The sequence below is a fragment of the Somniosus microcephalus genome, chromosome 2 (assembly GCF_052327205.1).
Source record: "Somniosus microcephalus isolate GS21.2 chromosome 2, FLI_Smic_1.0, whole genome shotgun sequence".
Classification (NCBI taxonomy): Eukaryota; Metazoa; Chordata; class Chondrichthyes; order Squaliformes; family Somniosidae; genus Somniosus; species Somniosus microcephalus.
Genome location: NC_140988.1, coordinates 104,429,005 through 104,450,678, shown reverse-complemented (window position 1 = coordinate 104,450,678; position 21,674 = coordinate 104,429,005). Strand labels below are relative to the sequence as shown.

Here is a 21,674-nt window from a genome sequence, read left to right as displayed (position 1 = left end):
AAAATTTAGAAGCAGCATATGGCTTCAGTATAGACAAAGACAGAGCACATATGCACCAGCTTAAGGGAGAAGTGCACAATGATATACATCCTGGCAAATGCACTAGTAACATTAATGGCACTCTCGTGCCTTCCATGGTGAATGATTCTAGCTTCCACCTGCCTTGTGGGCAATATACACACCCCTGGAGAGGGAGGAAACAAAGAAAAAACTGCTGGAACTGCAAAATAGCTCATTGTTGGAGAAAGATTGACTAATGCTTCAGGTGGTTGACCACCAACCTTTTCTTTCCAATGCTGACCCGCTGTGCATTTTCAAAATTTCTCTTTATTTTTTCCACTGCTTTCCTTCTTAATCCCTGAAGAGGGAGTGGGAGCGTTTCATCGGCAAATACACGGCAGCATTATTTGCACTGGACGTTCATCTTGAAGTGCAGTCCACTCAACTTACTTCTGCTAAGAACTTGGCAGTATAAACAGCTTTGTGAACTGGAAGTGACTTGGCCTCATTTATCACAACAGATACATTGTGGGGATTGACAACATCCATCATATGAAAAACTGCAGCATTTCCACCCATGCAGATCGATAGGTATGAATAAAATCAGCTCATTAGATGCATCAAACATATCATATGGCAAACGAACCAGAACGGAGACATTTTTTCACGCAGCATGTTGATCTGGAATGCACTGCCTGAAAGGGTGATGGAAGCAGATTCAATAGGGAATTGGATAAATACTTGAAAAGAAAAACAATTGCAGGGCTATGGGGGGGAAAGAGGAGAGTGGGACTAATTGGATAGTTCTTTCACAGGACCAGCACAGGCACGATGGGCCAAATGGCCTCCTTCTATGCTGTATGATTCCAAAATCTTTTACAAGGCATCATAAGTAGAAAGATTACAAATCTATCCCTGATAACCCAATGCCTGTGTTGAAGACGTTTGTTGGTCCTGATTAGCTCTAGTCTAATAAACCATGATAACCTATACTAATATTGCAGCAAATATCAAAGGCAAAGCTGGGTTCATGCTGCGCACACACAGTACAATTACCTCTGTTTGACAGCCTCCAGTTGAGTCTGCAGGGAAGCTTTGTGCTGCTCTACCACATCCTTGAGGGGAACAGTTGGGTGCTCGGCATGTTCACCTTCTGTGCATTCATGACACATTGCTGTCTCACAGGACTGGCAATAAAATTCCATCACCTGGAGAAAGGCAGGAACAGATGTGTTACACTGGAATGGAGGGGAGACACACATTAGTGATTATTGTAGCACTTTCCAAAGCACTCGACTTTGCTGCAAACATACATATTTGATCCATTTACTCCTCATTTTAAGATTTCCATATTCACAGTCTCTTCAAACTCCTGCTCAAGACTCAAAACAAAAATTACACATTTCCAGCGTCACCTTACTAGATTAACCAGGCAAATATTAAACATCCATAAAAATACAGAAAATGGCCTCATTGTTTGACATTGTAGCATAATTACTGGGCTAAGGTAAGCCAAATATCAAAATAACCATGACCTACATTTTTATAAAAAGTATCCACTATTTCTTTATAACTACTATGGAGCGAAGGCCAAATCCCACCACTTTCTTTGATCTGGTTTCCAGCAGTCTCCCACCTACACTTTCCTTCTCTTTTGGTCTCACCCCCCCACCCACAAGTGCCAATAAGTTTCTAATAAAATGTAAATGAATCACTAGCAGAATCATTTCCAAAAGATAATTATCCCAGGGGTGAATAACCTGATTGAACTCTGTCAAGTTTCACACAGGAATAATTGCCACTGAGGAAACGTGCCAAAGGTTGACCCACTTATCAGTAAATATTTTTGGGAAAGGGGAGGGTGGAATTCTTAAATAAAGCATTTTCTCCAATTTCCTTCCTATTGTCCTGCCCGCAAGAGCTTAAGGACAGACACATTACCTGACCAACTTGATAATTAGAGGAGTAAGGCCATCTGAAAGGGTCTTTCTGAATAGATAAATTAAGTGATTCCAAGTTTTTCAACTCTCACTGGAATGTTATTCAATGTGTGAATAACTTCCTGACTCATGCTGCTTTGAAACAAACCTCTTCCTCTAATTGTCCTTCTCTTGAGTGATTGACTTCTGCAACCAAGATAGTGAACTCAGCATGATGCCAATTGTATATGCCATGCTGCAGAATGTTAGTGCTACAACACCCTAGCTTTTTAAAGTTAAACTCCAGTGTTTAAAGTTACTATTACTTAAATGAATAAAAGCCAAGTTTAAAAAAAAACATAATCTGCATCAAGTACAACACTCATTTCACAGCTCTATCATTGTATCAAGAAAGGCATCATCCTTCCCAACAGTTAATCTATAAGAGAAGGGGTTACTCCCTCAGTGGAATAAACCAGTGAGTAATTGACCCACAGACACCAGGGGGGAAAAAATTGGGTTGCTTTGCGCTAACAGGGCACAAAGCACCTAGCACCCAGACACAGCACCGCTAACGCCTCCCACGAAATTCAGCAGAAGGTTAGCGGCAACGCCCATGGCACTGCGCTTCTGGCGATGACATCATTGCCGTGTGCAGCGCCCTGGTCGCAAACTTCGCTCGCGCTGCCTGACCTACCACCGGACACTATGTCCGACAGGGTCAGGGTGCCGTATTTGCGGCCGCGATAATGAAAGGGCAGGTGCCGGGCGGCCACTTTTTTTGGGCCGCCTGCCAGCTCCTACCCTTCTGGCCTCCTCCTGCTAGGTGCCGACCGCGATCGGTCAGCCCGGCACTCCTCGAGTGCCAGGCTCTTTTGCTGGCACCCCGCTCCCTGGTGGGCCAGCAGCGCCCTGGTGCACGCTGCACTAGGCCCCTCCCATTTATCAGGAGCGGGAGGACTGTAATACCGCAGCACTATGTGCCGACACGTGTGGTGCTGTTGCACGTCGCGCCGCGATATTGAATAGTAACGCCCCAAGAGGGAGGGAGCGTGCTTCCAGTACCATTCAATTTCCGGTGCGGGGGTGCTAACTTTTTCAGGGCGGCACAACCCAATTTTGCCCCCAGGAAGGTTCCAAGTCGAGTTATAGGCCTTGCCAAGTTAGTTGATTTCAGAATGGTGTTACAGTTGTTCTCCGTGTCCTTATTTTGGGGGGCTGCAGGAAAAAGGTGTAGTGGGAAAGAATAGAAGCCAGGGTTCCCGTTCCTAATCGCCATCCAGAAATCTCTGTTGAAGGGAGTGTGAGGGAGAGAGCAGGAGCGAGTTATTTCATTCATAAGTAGGTGGAGCATTCCTTGCCACACCCCCTCATAAAAGCCCAATTGTTCATTCCACAGATTGAGGAACACAGGCTTAGCTGCATTATAGCACACAGCTGTCCCACTGATTTCCAAAATATTCTCATTCCAGGTAATGGGAAAATCTTCACAGAATGGACAATGCAATAAATACAGAGAAAACCATAAGTATGGTACGATTCTCTGACAATGTGCTTTTCGAATAAGTTTTACAGTTAAAAGGATTTGCAGCCACATTTGCTTGATTTTTTTTAATTGAGTACTGCAAGTATAGGATATTACAATACAACACAAGTTATAAAGCAGGAGATCTCTTCTTTGTGCATGAAGAAGTGAAAGAAACCTACTGATCCAGTCTAGTCGATTGGACAATAAAGTTCTACCCAATGCAAGTTGGATTCAATGTAAAATCTCATCATCATCAAGAACGACAAGGATGGTAAAGGACCCCGGTTAAAGTTGAAGCAGAGTAGAGCCATATTTAATACCAAGACTAACTTACATTTCCATCGTGATTTGGGCAGGAAATGGGTTTTCCTGCTGCTACTGCTGTGACGGTCTCCAGAATGGAGGAGTCCTCGCAGTTGTTATCTGGAGTCCGCTGAAGAACATCCATTAGGTTAGTAATGAAAAAGTTATTCTGCAGTGCTGCAACTCCCTTTTCAGGCAGGATAGAGGTCTGACGGCAGATTGGGCAGGAAAGAGTTAAACTGTAGGCAGGAATGTAGTTTTGCAGACACCTGATAAGGGAGAGAAAGTCAAAAGTCATTTAACTCCCTTGATATAGTTTTGAAATTAATATTGACATTGGCAAGGAATTTAACCTTCAAAATTATTTTAAAAAAATAGTAAAACACAATATTGTCAGAAAGGCAAATGTCAAATCTCTATTCCTTAATATTAATTCTTCACATAAACAGAATAGTCTTGCAAACTGCAACTATTCTGGGACCCCAAGTATAATCACATAAATTCAACCACTATTCTCAATAAACAAGAAAAGCCAAACACAAGGTAGCTCTTACACTTCAAGACTGAAAAACCACTACCATTCTTTTGTTTTATAGACTAGGATCATCAATGTTGAACTAACCAGTAGCTTTCCTGCTACTAATAGATATTTATCAAAAAATGATTGCTCGTTTCCAGCTGCTTTGAACAAACTGTGAACAAAGTCCTTTTTCCCCCAGAAAGGATTACATGCAACAGCTAGCTCTGAGACACATAACTCAATGGCCTATTTAATTGGACCAATAGGGGTAGCACTGAGTTGCCCCAGTGTCACCTGACAGGAATCAGCAACACAAGTGCCCCTTTTAAAGGGCACCACTAATACAATAATCTAACATGTGGTTCAATTAAACTGAAAGAAGTTTAAAATAAAACTAAATCAGTATATTGTTAAAATCAACTATGCAGTGTGTGCCTTTTTTAATTGATCCAAAAACATGGCACTGGGTCGCCCCATTGTCATCAACAGAGAAACAAATTTGCACGTGTCCCTTTGTTTTAAGGAGGCATAACTAATAAAACAAATTGAACCAAAGTCCGATTTCAACTGAACCAAAAAGAAACTTATAAAACTAAATCATAATGTTATTGCGTGTGTCTATTGGATGCTCTATTCCCTGCAGTGCCAACCGGTGGCGGAAGGCCTCAAGCGTACCAATGGACATTGCGTGCTCCCTCTTCAGGGCCACCCGGGCACAGACAAGAGAGGCAGGCAGCCAGAGCGACCCTCCCCACAGACTGCGCTCATCCACTAAATGGCAAAAGCCCAATGAATGAGTTCAGTGTTCTTTTTTTAACTCAATCTTGTAGAAAGCATTCATTTCAACTATTAGACTCTTGTTCAAGTTGTTTTCAAGAATAAAAAAAAACAATCATTGATCTATATCTTCAGACCTGGCCTCGAATGTAAAAGGCCCAACAGTGTCCTGATGGCAAGACTTCAGGATTTGCTGACGTAATGTGAACTGGCCCAGTCTGAGTTTGGAATTCAGATCTGTATTCATCCCTACTCACAATTAAGAACTGTTTCTTCTTGGCTCACAAAGTACTTTGATCATTGGGATACGATAGTTTCAAAACAGAGGCAATTGAATGTGCTCTTATCACTTAAAAATTAAAAAGAAAATAGGACAATGGTTCATTACTGATGGCCTCGTAAAATGTAGTGGCAGCAATTTGGAGTAAAGAAATCAATGTGCTTTTAGCCTGCTGATGCAATCTCAGTCAGTCAAAATCAGTTTTACTAATACTGCTGTATATAAATCTGATCAGTTGCAAATCAATACATTATTCCCACCCCGTTGTTGCCTCGTTTTTAAATCAATTTTTAGATATGTACATTTTACCGAACAGCAGATCCTGGAGCAGGAACTCTCGCAGCAGCCTGTGCTCTACTACATTTTACTGACATTCAATTTTTATAAAAGTCCCAATATTTAATCCAACAAATGGATCTATTATTCTTCAGGTTTAACTAATAGTTTTAAATGAATGCATAAGAAACACAGTATCATTAATTACCGAGGCCACTGATTTACAGTGTTGACAGAAAAATGGACAGAATCACAGAACACCATTGCCAAAACACTAATAAACTCCCACAATTCCATGTAATAAAACTGGAATTTGAAATATTCAGTTACCATAAACCAGTGGAATTAAAAATGGGAAAAATATCAGCATACAATCCCAAAAGTAATAGTAAAAACCTTAGAATCCTGTGCAACAGAAATTAAATTTGACCTATTCAATCATTGTAAAACAGTGGCCCTACTAATAATATGTGAAAGCATTTTCCTTGATAGTTCATATAACTTATTACAGACATTATTCAGCTACATAGATATTGAAAATCATCTAAGCACTTGAATATTATCTAGAAATAAGCAGGGCCTCTAAACAGGCAACACTGTCCACACTTCACTGTTATGTGGCACAATGGCCTAAACATTCGGCTGCACAGTGCCCATTTTTCAGGTGGTAAACAGCTTCCTAAGCCCCAATATGGCGAGCAGGATTTGCATGCACTTTACGAGCTGGAAGTGCGCTGCCTGCCATATTGTTAAGGCTAATAAATCGGTGTGCAGTGCCCAGGCCGGAACATGAGAACGGGAGCAGGCCATTCAGCCCCTCAAACCTGTTCCGCTATTCAACGAGATCATGGCTGATCTGTATTCTATCTCCATACAACCGCCTCAGCTCCATATCCCTTAATAACCTTGGCCAGCAAAGATCTATCAATCTCAGATTTAAAATTATTAATTGAGCTATCATCTACTGCTACATGTACTGAAACAAGCATTAATCCCTTTGCACATGCAAATAAGGGGCCTAAGGTTCCCGTCTTCACGTACCCAAGGACCGCTGCAGCCCCGGCAGCAGGCTGATCTTCAATTGCGCGTCATCTGCAAGCTGCCTGTTGCTATTGGCAGCTTGCCAGCTCGATATAACTAAGGCCCAAGGCCAAATATCGGGGGTGCCTCGGGCCTCACCATTCAGGCACATGAATTGCTTCTGGGATCGCCCAACAATGAATTTCTAGGCCAATATTCTATCTGAATGCAATTTGTTCCCAAAAGGCATGACTGAGGCAGCACAGGGATGTTTGGCGAGGCTGAACGCCAACTCTCTGACACCTCCTCCTACCTCCTCCTCGGCCATGACACCACTACCGAACATCAAGCCATCATTTCCAAGACTGTCACTGACCTCATCTCCTCTGAAGATCTTCCCTCCTCGCCCGCCAACCTCATATTCCCCCAACCCTGCACAGCCCGCTTCTACCTCCTTCACAAGATCCACAAACAGGACTGTCCTGGTAGCCCATCGTTTCAGCATGTTCTTACCCCACGGAACTGATTTCTTCCTATTTCGACTATCTTTTCTCTCCTTGTCCAGTCTCGTCCCACCTACATCCACGACTCTTCATACGCCCTCCGCCACTTTAACAGTTTCCTGGCCCCAACCGTCTCCTTTTCACCATGGACATCTAATTACTCTACACCTCCATCCCTTACCAGGATGGCCTGAGGACGCTCTGCTTCTTCCTTGAATAGAGGCCCAACCAGTCCCCATCCACCACCACCCTCCTCCGCCTGGCTGAACTTGTTCTTACATTGAACAATGTCTTCTTTGACTCCACTCACTTCCTCCAAATTAAAGGTGTTGCTATGGGCACCTGCATGGGTCCTAGCTATGCCTGCCTTTTCCTGGGATATGTGGAACATTCTTTGTTCCAGTCCTACTCGGGTCCCCTCCCTCACCTCTTTTTCCAGTACATTGATGACTATATCGGTGCCGTTTCCTGCTCGCGCCATGAACTAGAAAGTTTCATTCACTTGGCTTCCAATTTCCACCCTTCCCTCACCTTCACATGGTCCATCTCCAACTCTTCCCTTCCTTCCTCGATTTCTCGGTCTCCATTTCTGGGGTTAGGCTATCGACCAACATCCACTATAAGCCCACTGACTTCCACAGCTACCTGGACTACACTTCCTGCCACCCCACCTCCTGTAAGGACTCTATTTCATTCTCCCAGTTTCTCCATCTTCGTTGCATCTGTTCAGACGATGCCACCTTCCATACTAGTGCTTCCTCTTTCCTTAACCGAGGATTCCCCTCTACCGTGGTTGACACGGCCATCAACCGTGTCCGTTCCATTTCCTGCACTTCTGCTCTCACCCCTTCCCCTCCCTCCCAGAACCATGATAGGATTCCTCTTGTCCTCACCTTCCACCCCACCAGCCTCCACATTCAACAGATCATCCGCTGCCATTTCTGCCACCTCTGGCATGATCCCACTACCAAACACATCTTTCCCTCCCCTTTCAGCATTCTGAAGGGACCGCTCCCTCCGCGACACCCTGGTCCACTCCTCAATCACCCCTAAAACCCCCTTCCTCTTCCCACGGCACCTTGCCATGCAAACGCAGGAGATGCAACACCTGCCCTTTCACCTCCTCCCTTCCCACTGTCCAGGGCCCCAAACACTCCTTCCAGGTGAAATAGTGATTTACTTGTACTTCTTTCAATTTAGTTTACTGTATTCGCTGCTCACGATGCAGTCTCCTCTACATTGGGGAGACCAAACGCAAATTGGGTGGCCGCTTTGAGAACACCTCCGTTCAGTCCATAAGCATGACCCTGAGCTTCCGGTCGCCTGTCACTTTAATTCTCCGCTCCACTCACACTCTGACCTCTCAGTCCTCGGTCTCTTACACTGTTCCAATGAAGCTCAACGTAAGCTCGAGGAACAGTACCTCATTTTTCGATTAGGCACTTTACAGCCTTCCGGACTCAACATTGAGTTCAACAATTTCAGATCATAACCTCTGGCCCCATTTTGATGATTCTGCTATTCCCATTTATACCTCTTCTAGACCCATCTTTTGTTTCTTTACTTGTCCCATTACCATCTCCTTTTGCTTTATACAATCATACCTTTTGTCATTTAATCTCTCCTGCCTTCCACCCTATCACAGACCTTCCCTTTTGTTCTCCCCGCCTCCTCCCTTTCCTTGTACTTGCTTAAAATATGCTATATCTCTAAATTTTTCCAGTTCTGATGAGAGGTAATTGACCTGAAACGTTAACTCTGTTTCTCTCTCCACAGATGCTACCTGACCTCCTGAGTATTTCCAGCAATTTCTGTTTTTATTTACACAGAGATTCAGTTAGTCAAACTCAGCACATTTCACCTGCAGTTGCAGCTTGCATGCTTTGCTGCAATGTATGTAGTTGTCACATGGGCATCTTTTACAGCAACTTAGTAACTTCTAATTATATTATCACCTTTGCTTTTGTATTTCTGCACAGAGCAACGGAAAGTCATTCAGACCATTTTACGTCATCCAGCCAGAAACTCCTACATCACGTCCCCCATCACAGCATTCAATTGTTCCTTAAAGGATTCCAGGATTTTCAACTCCACTACCCTACCCAGTAGTCCATCCACATGTTAATCCACGACAAGGCCTTGGACAACTTTCCATACCTCGGGAGCCTACTGTCAACAAGCGCAGACTTCGACAACAAAGTCCAACACCGCCTTCAGTGTGCCAGTGCAACCTTCGGTCACCTGAGGAAGAGAGTGTTTGAAGACCAGGACCTCAAACCCGGCACCAAGCTCATGGTCTACAGAGCAGTGATACCCGCCCTTCTGTATGCCTCAGAGACATGGACCATGTACAGCAGGCACCTCAAAGCACTGGAGAGGTACCACCAACGCTGCCTCCGCAAGATCCTGCAAATCCATTGGCAGGATAGGCAGTGTTCTCGCTCAGGCCAACATCCCCAGCATCGAAGCTTTGGCCACGCTCGATCAGCTCCGATGGATGGGTCACATCGTCCGCATGCCTGATACGAAACTCCCAAAGCTCTGACACGGCAAGAGAGCCCCAGGTGGACAGAGGAAACGCTTCAAGGACACCCTCAAAGCCGCCTTGAAAAAGTGCAACATCCCCACTGACACCTGGGAATCCCTGGTCCAAGACTGCACAAAGTGAAGGAGAAGCATCCGGAAAGGTGCCGAACACCTCGAATCTCTTCGCCGGGAGCAAGCGGAAGCCAAGCGCAAGTAGCGCACGTCAACCCAAGCACCCCACCCACCCACCCACCCCTTCAACCACCGTCTGCCCCACCTGTGACAAAAACTGTAGGTCTCACATTGGACTCATCAGTCACCTGGGAACTCATTTTTAATGTGGAAGCAAGTCATCCTCGGTTCCGAGGGACTGCCTAAGAAGAAGGAATCACTCCTGTTGTGAAGAACTTCCTGACATCAGATCTCACTTTGCCTTTCAATAGTTTGAACTTGTGCCCCCTTGTCCTGCTGTTTACTTTGCAGTCGTGTTCCATATTTACCATTTCTATATTATTGTCTTATGCACCACTGTAAAGTCATGTCTCAATTTTTTGCAAGACAAGGTTTTTATTCCATGGAGAGATTCATACCTTTACTGCCATCATTGGAATTATAGGTCACTCACACTTCTTGAAGAGATGCTAGTCATCAGGAGCAAGATTAAACCTTTCTGCTTAAACCTTGAATTGTTCATGGACTCTTCGATCTAATTTTGGCCTTTAAAACATAGTGCTATAAAACTAGAGTAGATCAAAGCAACCAAGTGTCAGTTTTATTTGTTTAACTGAAAAGCCAAGAGCCTTGTCATCTCGCACTAACATATTTCAATTATATTAAAGACATTTTTGAGCTTTTTCTGTATGATTTCAACAAAGTCCAAAGTTGAAAACTCAGTCTTTTAAAATAAAATACTATTTTATAATAAAATACAATTTTATTATGCAAGTAGTCACATCTTGTGGCAATTCAATTCTAAATTCCAGTCATTCAGCACCAGACTCACTTGGGTGGGTCTCAGTGGACGCAGTGCTGCTGAAGGCGAATCATGGACAGCAACTCTGCACTATGATTTTGTAATTCACTGTTTAACAAAGACATTAACGTTTCAGTAGTGTTGGGGAGCTTTAGCTGCCATTAAGAAAGCAACCAGTGTACGTGTACAGGTTACTGGCATACATGCTGTAAAATAAAATGTAATCTTGTGAATGAAGCACTCAAGAGATTGGCCCAGAGTTACATATCTATAAATCCATGTCGATGTCAGCAGAACTGTCAAGAGGGAAACGTTTAGCCATATCCTTTTTTTTTTCCGGAACCCAGACTCCAGACAGATATATGATACCTTGTATTGAACCAGTTTAATGGAAGAAACAAGAGATTCAAGGGTCACAAAGATTCATTCATGAAATGAAGAGGAAGCCTTCATTACCCAGAACACTGCATTACATTCATCTAGTTAATTGATCCAGTAAAGATGTTTATGCTACTCCCTCAGTAATGACTCCATGTGCAACAACCATCACTATCAGATTCCAATAAATTCTCTGCTGAGAAAGCAAATACCTAAAAGGCTGGATTTTTGATTATGTTTATGCAAATCATGTGCACCTACCAAAAGGGACACCGTAGTTTTAAAACAGCACCTTAATTTCTAGAATTTTTTCAGTGTAATACAAAATATAAAAAAGCAGAGCCTTTGAGGAAATTTTTCAGTCAAATTCGGAAGGGGGGTTTACCTACCTCTCACAAAAGGTATGTAGACAAGGAAGGACTTTAGGAATTTTGTAACGATCCAGGCAAATGCTGCAGATCAGAAACTGTTTGTCAATCTGGCGTACCACAGGACTGGTAATGTTCGAGCCGTCACTGGCCATCCTAATGCACTGACATATGGGTCCAGTTTGCCCTCACCCAGCACACTGGAAAAAAAAGAAGAAAACAAAACAATAAAAATGAACTTAAAAAAAAAAGTAAAACAGAATTAACTTGCAGCTCAGTTCAAGTATCTACAAATCTTGTCATGACTTCAATCCAAATAAAATCTTATATCTAATAGATAAAACCTATAATGATGTCAATGGATTTTTGAAACAATTGTCTGACATGGTACAGTCTGTAATATATTAACCAAGGAGGGATAAAATCATCAGTGAGTCACAGATGCCAGTCTACTGCAACTAGCAGCTAACTAAAACACAGCTAAAAAGGTTATAAATATTGGAGAGACAGTGATATGCCGCCGGAATTTAATGTGATAAACACTGGATGTCGCAAATAGTAAGCAACTATACTGATTAATGTAGAATATGAAGTAGTTTGCATTTAAGTTCATATAAGACTAGAGAACAAAAGGCCATTTGGCCCAATAAGTTTGTTTGCTTATTAGACTGGACAGCAGGCAACTCCTATTGGAGTTGTCCTTTGATACCCTATTGTATAAAACATCAACATCATCAAAAACAGACTTGCTTTAACTTAAGCCCGGAGCCCTCGGGTGTGGGGCAGGGATTCAGTACAGTGGTGGCGCTTTCCTGCACAGTACCACTGAGTGGTAGAATAAATTATTCGGCACAAAATGATTTCTCTCATTTCTGCTCTTTTATAATTTAAAAAAAATACGTAAAAGGTAGCTACTGAGGGTTATAGGCATAAGCCTAGCAGGAAGTCACCTAGCCACTCACCCAATAAACACTGAACTTAATTAAATTAGGTTAAATTATGGCAAAACCATAAGTAAGAAGAAATTATTTTATGTTGATTTAGCTCAGATTATAAATTACACATCATGTCCTCTGGCCAGAGATTCTTAGATTCTTTCTAAAGAATATCTTCCATTTTTATTTGCTTCTGGCATTTTAAAATCTTGGCTGATTTAGTCTCACTACTGTTTCGCCAAATGTAATACTGTACTCCTAGCTCCCAGGTATCAGGCTTGGCTCTGGTAGTACTCTCGCCTCTGAATCAGAAGAACATGGGTTCAAACCTCACTCCAAAGACTTGAGCACATGATCTGGGCTGGCACTCCAGTGCTGTACTGAAGGAGTGCTGCACTGTCGGAGATGCCTAATTCAGACAAGACATTAAACCCAGAGGGTGATGGGGGTCTGGAACTCACTGCCTGAAAAGGTGCTAGAGGCAGAAACCCTCATCACATTTAAAAAGTACTTGGATATGCACTTGAAGTGCTGTAACCTGCAAGGCCACTGTAAAGTCTGTGGGTTGTTTAGTTAATTAATACACAGACTCCAAGAGTAACTTAAAACAGGACTTTACTATTTGAAGGTCAGGGCGAATCTGCCCAATAACTCCTGGCACAACACTTATATACCGGTGTGGTCACCGTCGGTATTACCGTATACAGAAGCCAAACAAAGTAGTGCCACACCTAAAATAGTTCTCTTAAAGGTGAACGGTTACATACAATAGTTCTCTTAAAGGTAGACGGGTACATACACTACAATCCTCCCGTTTTAGCTTACAACATACTTATTCCCCATTAAACATAACATATAATCAACTTCATGTAAAACAATTCACAGATATAGTCTCTGCGGGAACAGTTCACAGATTCAGTCTCTGGTCTTGACTCGGTCCGAACAACATCTCTGTGGTGTAGCTGGTTCACATTTCTAGCGTGACTCATCCAATAGTCTTTCCCTTGGCTTAACAGCTTGAACTTCCGTCCTGCTGAACCAGCAGTGCTGACTTTTACAAACAGCTGGACTGCCTTGGTAATTTTTCCTACTTTCCAACTGATTTGGCCCCCTTCGTGGGCCCACGTGCATGATCTGATAGAAGTGATAATGATTTAGATGGTTATCGTCTTCTGCTTCGTCTTTTTCTTTTCTGCTTCTTGGAGACTCTCGGGGCTCCCTTATCCGCTGCCAGCTGTAGCGCCACCATCTCCCTATGTTCCTTAGACTTTAAGTGCTTCATCCTGATTTCTGAACTTTGGGAGTTTTCATCACAAGCTGGGCAGACCAAGTCATCGTAATATTCCGTGTCACTCAACAGGTCATGGTAATATTCGGTGTCGTCCTGAGCTAGTCTAGCGAGAGGGCCTGCTACTTCTTCCGTACCCAACTGGACGTTAGCCGACTGTTGTTCCCTCTCTAGACATCTTTCCTGAAGAGACTTCTTCATGCGTTCATATTCATCCCGCTCTTCCTGGGTTTCCTGCAAATCCTTCACTAATGACCTCGTTTGTGATTTCAACACTTCCCCTTCCCTCAGGGATTGATTGATCAGGCTATTCAATCCTTCTACTGGAGCAGCTGTTTCAACATTCTGCTGTTCACATTGACGTGATTCAGCGTACTTTTGGCATCCCTGTAAAATCTGTGTTGCAACCTCAGCTATTTCCATAACTTTTGAGAGCTCCGAACTCCTTCCCTTTGAAGATTGAAGCTCGTGTTCAGATTGTTCCCATTGTAGAGTCTTGTCCTTCAGCATATGAAGGAGTTGGCTGACCGTTAACTCTTCCACGGGAACACTGTGGGTCAGAGTCTTCTCCATTTCATCCACCTTTTCCTCCAATGCTTTCACCTTCTTTTCCTCTTGTACTTTGGCTTCCAGCGCTCGGAGAAGTTGCGCCTTGATGCTCTCTAGCTCATGTTCAGAGGCCATTCTTACAGTCTCTGTGTTTCTTACAGTTCCCTTTTCTTCCACTGAACGATTCCCAGTTGAATCTGTTCTTCAAGTTGTTGAATCTCGGTCATTGCCGCCCCATATTTGTCTTGGGTTTCCTTTAATATTTTTATGAGTTCTTGTACATCTTGTCTTTCATGTTCTGCCATGTCTTTCACCTCTAATTTCTCATCTATGGATGGAACTTCTACCGATGAGTCTGTCTTGGCCTTGAGCTCATCAAGAATTTCCTGCAGCCTTTGGACTTCTTGCTCATGTTCAACCTTCAGTTGCTCATATGCTTCCACTGAAACTAGCTTTTCGGAGGTTGCCGAGTTAACCCCTTCCAGAATTGTAGCCTGGGCCTGTTCATACTGTTCTTTCAACTTCTCACACTCTGCTTGTAAGGAGTCGTAGAGAAGAACTGGAATAAAATCCTGGCTTCCTGAAGATTCCTCTTCATTTGCTTCTTCCTGCAAATATTCTAACTCCTGAACAGCATAAGGGAGATGCGATCGGTAATTGGTCCCGATGGCTCTATGGTCGCTCTCTGCTTGAGCTAGCTGCTTCTGTTGTCTTTCCAGATTCTCCCATTCGGTGTCATAGAACTTTTTCATTGTTTTCATCTCTTGTACGAGACGGTAACTCAATTGTTCTAATTGTTGTCGTAATTTGAAATAAGTTTGAGTCCGAGCTCGGTGTTCTTCCGTCATGGATATGTCCGTAACTTGAACAGGCTCAGAATTTTCTGTCAAACTAGGTTGTCGTTGTTCGGTGGAGTTCTGTTCTGAAACTTTGTTCTTCTCTGGAGCATAAGCCTTTATGCATGCCTTCGTTTTTCCAACCTTCGTCGGCAAGTCCATTTCAGCCTTGTCTTTCATATTTGGGTTGGTCTTATCGTCATCTGTTTCAGAATCTGAGCTGATTGTCTGCACCGAGTCCTCACTCGTTATGGCTTTTAGATAGTGCCATTCCATGTCTATTTTCTTGATCCACTCCCGTCCTAGAAGTGGTGGTCCTCCCTCATGTAGTACGTATAAGTTCATTCTTGGGTGTTCTTTACCCCTATCTCTCACTTTGACTCTTATCTTTCCCATGGGGTATACTTTATGCCCCGTGTGTGTCTGCAATACGAACTTGGTATCTCTTAAGGGTATATGTGAGAATAGCCGGTGGTAATCCCTTCGATTTATGACTGATAGAGCTGATCCAGTGTCCAACTCCATTTTCACTTGGATTCCAGCTATTTTTAGCATGACCCAGATAGTTTGTAGGTCAGCTTCCTTACTCACATTGTGAATTCTCAGACTACCCAGCTCCTGGCCGTTTGGGTCTGAGTCTGAATTCTGTTCGTCTGAACTCTTCTCAGCCACCTTGTGTACCTTGTTGTACTTTTCCTGTGATGGCTTCCTTTGGTTGTTGGTCCTTTGGTTGTTGGTCTTCTTCCCTGACCGGCATACCTTAGCTATGTGACCCAGTTTGCCACATTTCCTACATTCCTGGTTCTTAAACCAGCATTGGTTCTGGTCGTGTGTTGTCTTCCCACAACGATAGCATTTTGTTGTTGTCGAGGTACTTTGATCCACACTTAGTGCTGCTGTCTTTAGCTGCATTTCCGCAGTTCCCTTCGCTGCGGCTTCGTGCGATGCTGCAATAAGGACAGCCCTGTCAAGTGTAAGGTCGTTCTCTTCGAGTAGTCGCTTTTGCGTTCCTTCCTTTGCCAACCCGCACACGAACTTGTCTCGCAATGCCTCTGTCAGGTTCCCTCCAAACTGGCAGTATTTCGCTAGTCTACGCAGTTCGACCAAGTATTCTGCGTTGCTTTCGTCTTTCCGTTGCGTTCTTGCATAGAATTTGAATCGTTCCGCCAACATCAACGGTGTGGGGTTCAAGTGCTCCTTCAGAACAGCCACAATATCATCGAAAGTCTGATCCGCCGGTTTAGCTGGTGATAGTAGATGCTTCAAGAGCCCATATGTCTTCGCGCCCATCGAGTTTAGCAAGGTTATAGCTTTGTCATCATCTTCTATTTTATTGGCCTCACAATAGATCTCGATGCGTTCCACGTACGTGGCCCAGTCTTCTACCTCGGCATTAAAATCGTTGATGTTACCACGCTTAGGCATCTTCCTCTCTTTCTGATAACACCCCGAATTATTTCTTTAACTTTTTTTTTCCTAAAATGGCGGTTTTCCCGCGAAAATGGCGGTTTCCCGCGCTTATCTTCTCTCCCCGCCCACTTCAATGGCGGTTTCCCGCTTCTGTCTTCTTCCCCGCCTAATGCCGGCTTCCCGCGTTTCTTCCCTAGCGGGAGGGGTACACTTTCCCCCACAGGCGACGGCCGCTGGCTTTCAGATTCACAGCCTGCGCGTCGGCTTCAGTGCTTTCCCTTTTCTCGGCAAGGCAACCGGCGCTGGGTACGCCCCGTTGACGGCGAACAGGTTCAGCCGCTGGGCTGGCTCTCGCTCAGTTCCCCTTGCTCGGGCTCGGTCTCTCTCCCACTCTCTCGGCTCTACCGGCGCTGGGTACACCCCGTTGACGGAGAACAGTTTCAGCTGCTGGACTGGCTCTCGCGCAGTCTCCCTTGGTCGGCTCTGCCTCTCCCGCTCGCTCGGCTCCCAAACGCCTCTCCCAGCCGTCTCGCAGTCCGGTGCTTCCCTCCCCGGCTGCGGCTGAGTTTTTATCTCTTCCCGCGCCTACGCTCCCGGTCGCAGCGCTTCGTGGCTTCGGTCGCTGCCCGGCCTTTTTCGCCGGTCGCGGTCTAGCTGTCTCACGACGCCGTTGCGTCCCCAGCCTGTCTGTACCGCGGCTTCCTTGCTCCACGCTGCCCCAGTCTCAGCGCCTCTGGGCCCGACTTCTGTCCGGCTCCTTTCCCCCTCGACCGTGGTCGAGTGCACCGCCCTTATCCTCCGGTTATTCTTTTTACTTTTCCCTTACTCACAGTCACCATGGCCACCTTGCTTCTCGTGCTGATCGGCTCACTCCTCACCGTGGCAGAAGGGACAGTCAGTGCCTGTTGCTGATGGAAGTCTTTGTCTCTGAATTCTTCCTCCTTTCCCGCTCTGCAGACTCGAGTTTTCTCCCAGCAGAATGACGAGGGCGGTTGCCTCTTCTCGACGCTCGTTAACTGCTTCGGAATGATTGTTGCCGCAGGGTACGATCGGACTCGTCGCCACTGTAAAGTCTGTGGGTTGTTTAGTTAATTAATACACAGACTCCAAGAGTAACTTAAAACAGGACTTTACTATTCGAAGGTCAGGGCGAATCTGCCCAATAACTCCTGGCACAACACTTATATACCGGTGTGGTCACCGTCGGTATTACCGTATACAGAAGCCAAACAAAGTAGTGCCACACCTAAAATAGTTCTCTTAAAGGTGAACGGTTACATACAATAGTTCTCTTAAAGGTAGACGGGTACATACACTACAGCCACGGACCAAGAGCTGGAAAGTGGGATAAGGCTGGATAGTTCTTTTTCGTCCGGCACAGACATGATGGGTCAAAAGGCCTCCTTCTGTGTCATAAATTTCTATGATTCTCTGAAGCCAGGGCCCGTGTGCCCTTTCAGGTGGGTATAAAAGATCCCATCACACTTTTTGAAGAAGAGCAAAGGAGTTCTCCCAATTCCTGGTCAACATTTATCCCTCAAGCAACACACACTGATCATTTATCTCATTGCTGTTTGTGGGATCTTGCTGTGCACAAATCGGCTGATGCATTTCTCTACATTACATCAGTAACTACATTTTATACTTAATTGGCTGTGAAGCACTTTGGGATGTCCAGAGGCTATGACAGGCTCTATATAAATGCAATTTCTTTATTTCCTCTTTGGTTGTTCATAGTATGGAAATCATCTGTGCTGTTCTGTTCTTCACTACTTATTTCTCAGCCTGGTCAATAAACCGGAATAGTTGATATAGATACCACAACAAATACTGTGCCTTTAAGAGATTAATCATCATAGGTTCTATTTTCCTCCATTCACCAATTTTAAACATGATTATAAAGGGGAAACTCCCCTTTATACTGGTTTCTACTTTTTTGCTAAAATTAGCAAATGAAGGAAAATATCCTTCTGCATTTTTTTGGAGGAATGGCCCAAAACTTTAGTTTTCTGTTTCTTCTAATGAATCTTAGGGGAAAAAATTTGGTTGCTTTGCGCCTCCCGTTAGCGCCCTCGCTAAACAACTAGCGTCCAGGAGCGGCGCTGCCAACGCCTTCCGTGAAATTCAGCGGGAGGTTAGCGGCAGCGATAATCATTAGTGCCCCGCGGTGCTGCGCCGCCGGTGATGACATCATCGCCGTGCGCAGCACCCCGGCCGCGATCTTCGGTAGCGCTCCCTGACTTACCGCCGGACGCTATGTCTGATGGGTTCAGGGGGGCCTACCTGCGGCCAGGGCAGCGCAAATTAAAGGGGAGGTGGCAGGCAGCCATTTTTGTTGCTGGCCGCCTGCCAGCACCTGCCCCCATTGCTGTCCCTGGGCACCGTGAAGCCCACCCCCCCGTGGAGTTCCAGCTGCTCTCCGTGAGCCCGGCACTCGTTTGCTGGCACTCCCCATCCTTGGTGGCCCAGCTGGGCGCTGGGATGCACTGCGCCAGGCTCCTCCCCTTTAATAAGGGAGAAAGGCTTTCAGTACCGCAGCGTATGGCGCTGCGGCATGTAGTGCCACGATACTGCCTTGCAGCGCCCCAAGAGGGACGCAGAGCGCTTCCAATAGCGCCCCTCCTCCCTCTCGGGGCGCTACCTGGGAAAATCGGCCGCGGGGGCACTAATTTTTTCGGGGCGTTAAAAGTAGCAAGTTAGCGCCCCAAAGGGGGCGCAACTCAATTTTTCCCCTTTAATATTTGTTTAGTAATTTATTAATAAGCATTTCACACTGAAGGGAGATTTTTAAAGACAGCACTTTATTACTATCCTTTTTGATGTAAGCCCTCTATGGAAACCAGTATTTAAAATTTAAGGGGGCAATTTTAACCCCAAAAAACAGGTGTGTTGGGGTCAGTGGGAAGTTACAGTGTTAAAAATCTGAATCTTGACCAGAACCCGCCTCCAACCCACCGGTTTTAAGAGAGGCGGGACAGGGGGCGTGCAGCCAACCCGCTCCCAGGAGGCAGGTCGCCCACTTAAATATCATAATAAAGCTGGTGTGCCTCAAATTTAACCTGCATTTAAAATTTAACTGTGGTTGGTTGGGTTTCGCAGGCCTCAGGAAACCCAACAGCTAATGGAAGGCGAGGACTGCTGGATCCAGAGGCAAGCGCCTTTACACTCACCTCCTGGAACCAGTGCCCTGCCTAACCCACCCCCCGCGATCAGAGACACCCCCACGAGGTCTCTGACCGCCTTCCCGGCCTCCCCCACCCCCCACCTTGATCGTTCTCCAGGCCGGGCCCATTCTCTCCCTCCCTGCTGTCCCCCTCCCCACTCGTTCTCCAGGCCGGGCCCATTCTTTTCCCTTCCTACCCCCCCACCCCCAAGATTGTTCCCCAAGCCGGCCCTGTTCTAGCTGTAGATGGGACACAGAGGTTTCAAATGCAAATTAGGCCCTGCCGTTAAATTCGGCAGAGCCTGTGGGAAACCCGTTCTGCAGGGTTTCCCGACTGCTTCCGAGCTCCCCCACTCCCAACCTGCCACCCGATTAAAATTCCAGCCGAAGCGTCTCTGGATCTTTGGCTTTTTAAAAAAAAAAGGTTGTGTTAAGTTCATTGTGATCATTCTCCTCCTCCTCATTCATCAGTGTAATGATCTTGAAACTGGCAAATAACTGGAAATACAGTGAAATTAAAGAACATGTGCATTTGCCTCCATGCTCACACTGATTTGGAGTTTAACTCATTGTCTGCTAAAGACTACCCAGGCCAATAGAAGAGGCTTAATAAGGGATTATAACTGAGGCTGTGCCGAAGAATTAGGAACTGGCATCACAGCAGTAGCATGTAGTGAAGAAATTAAATAGCCACAATCAGTGCCACAATAAAAATTCTCTTTTAATATTTAGTCATAATATAAAAAGGAAAACAAATTCATTTCCAAATACAACAAGAGGCTAATAAATGAAATCTTCTGATTCAGAATCAGACATACAAAACACACCAAGCTACTCTCCGTTCCCAGCTTACCCCCTACCTGGCCTCCCACCCCATGCAAAATAATATGCAGGAACTGTGCTGGAGAGCCAGTAGTGATTTATTATTCACCAATAATAGCTCAGACCTACCCATAAACTCACAGAAATGTATATTCTTCAAGGAAGAGTCTAATACTCTGCATTCATTAAACAATTTGGTAAGACTTACAGCTGTACTCTTTTAGATAGCCATTAGACAGTCAGAAGATCTTGCTTCTCACTATTGTGGAGTTTAATTATTTTTCAGGCAATGACATGCAGTTTACTATCTGAAGTATAATCCTACCATAGTACAGCCATTCTTAGAGCACAGGCATGTCTTGCTGCACGTAGTGATGCTCCATGTAGACAATAGAGAAAGAAGGGGAAAAAAACAATGGAAACAGAAAAATGGTGACCCTATTATCTGCTAGAGCAATAACATTTCTAGGTCAGTCACGAGCAGTGTTTCACTGGCTGGGGAAGACCCAGCAGAACTGGAAAAAAAAAATCAATCTTTATTTAGTGCATGTTTCTTGCTCTGTGCTAGGAGACTGCAGCAAATCATGCAAAGGATGCTGGGATCGGGATGCAGCAGTCAGCTGTAATGAGATTTGCTGGCTTGCTGTAAATCATCCTTCAGCAGTCTTAAAGGCCCACCAAGTCACTGAATTTGATCAGTGGAGTGCTATTATGGGATAAGCGAGTGAAGCTCTTATGGACAAAGTATGCCAGATGTACCATTGCAGCTATGACTGAATATCTACATAAATAACTCACACAAAATAATGAGTTCAAGAGAACAATAGGGTTGTGCTATTTTTAATATTTTCTACAGCTAACACAGACAAATGAGATTATCCAGAAAGGTCCAATCCATGGCTGTTAATGAATAATGTACTGTGGTGACCTATTTTGAATTCTAATCTGCTTATTTTGTCATGAAATGCTCAATATGCCAAACCATTCTTATATAATGTAATAAAATATCCTCTTTAGTATTCTAATTTTCTAGTCATAGCACCTCAAATGCTCCCAAACTGAAAATATACTTGAATTTTTACATCTAACCTTGGTATGATAGGCTCTTTAAGCAATCTGCGATAATGATATGGAAATTAACATATGATGAACTTTGACTTTTGGAGCTAGCTCTTCGATTTCTACACAGTTTATTCAACCCTGTTTCTCATATCTGAAACTTAGCTTTCTTTCAGAATATTCTCTCTTTTTCATGTTCTTCCATTTGATTTCCTTTATTTCAGTTTTGATTTTCTTCCTA

The 21,674-nt window shown here is 44.5% G+C and overlaps 1 protein-coding gene across 7 annotated transcripts in view; it reads right to left on the bottom strand.

Moving 5' to 3' along the window:
• trim2a (tripartite motif containing 2a) overlaps nucleotides 1-21,674 on the bottom strand; it is a 285,296-nt gene that overhangs the window by 65,734 nt on the left and 197,888 nt on the right. For all 7 annotated transcript variants that reach the window (XM_086011965.1, XM_086011975.1, XM_086011985.1 and 4 more), the window contains 3 exons: nucleotides 11,393-11,571; nucleotides 3,782-4,019; nucleotides 1,057-1,208 (listed from right to left, as the gene is read on the bottom strand). In XM_086011965.1, the coding sequence (XP_085868091.1) occupies nucleotides 1,057-1,208; nucleotides 3,782-4,019; nucleotides 11,393-11,526 (524 nt within the window). In that variant the 5' untranslated portion in view covers nucleotides 11,527-11,571. The remainder of the gene's footprint in view (nucleotides 1-1,056; nucleotides 1,209-3,781; nucleotides 4,020-11,392; nucleotides 11,572-21,674) is intronic.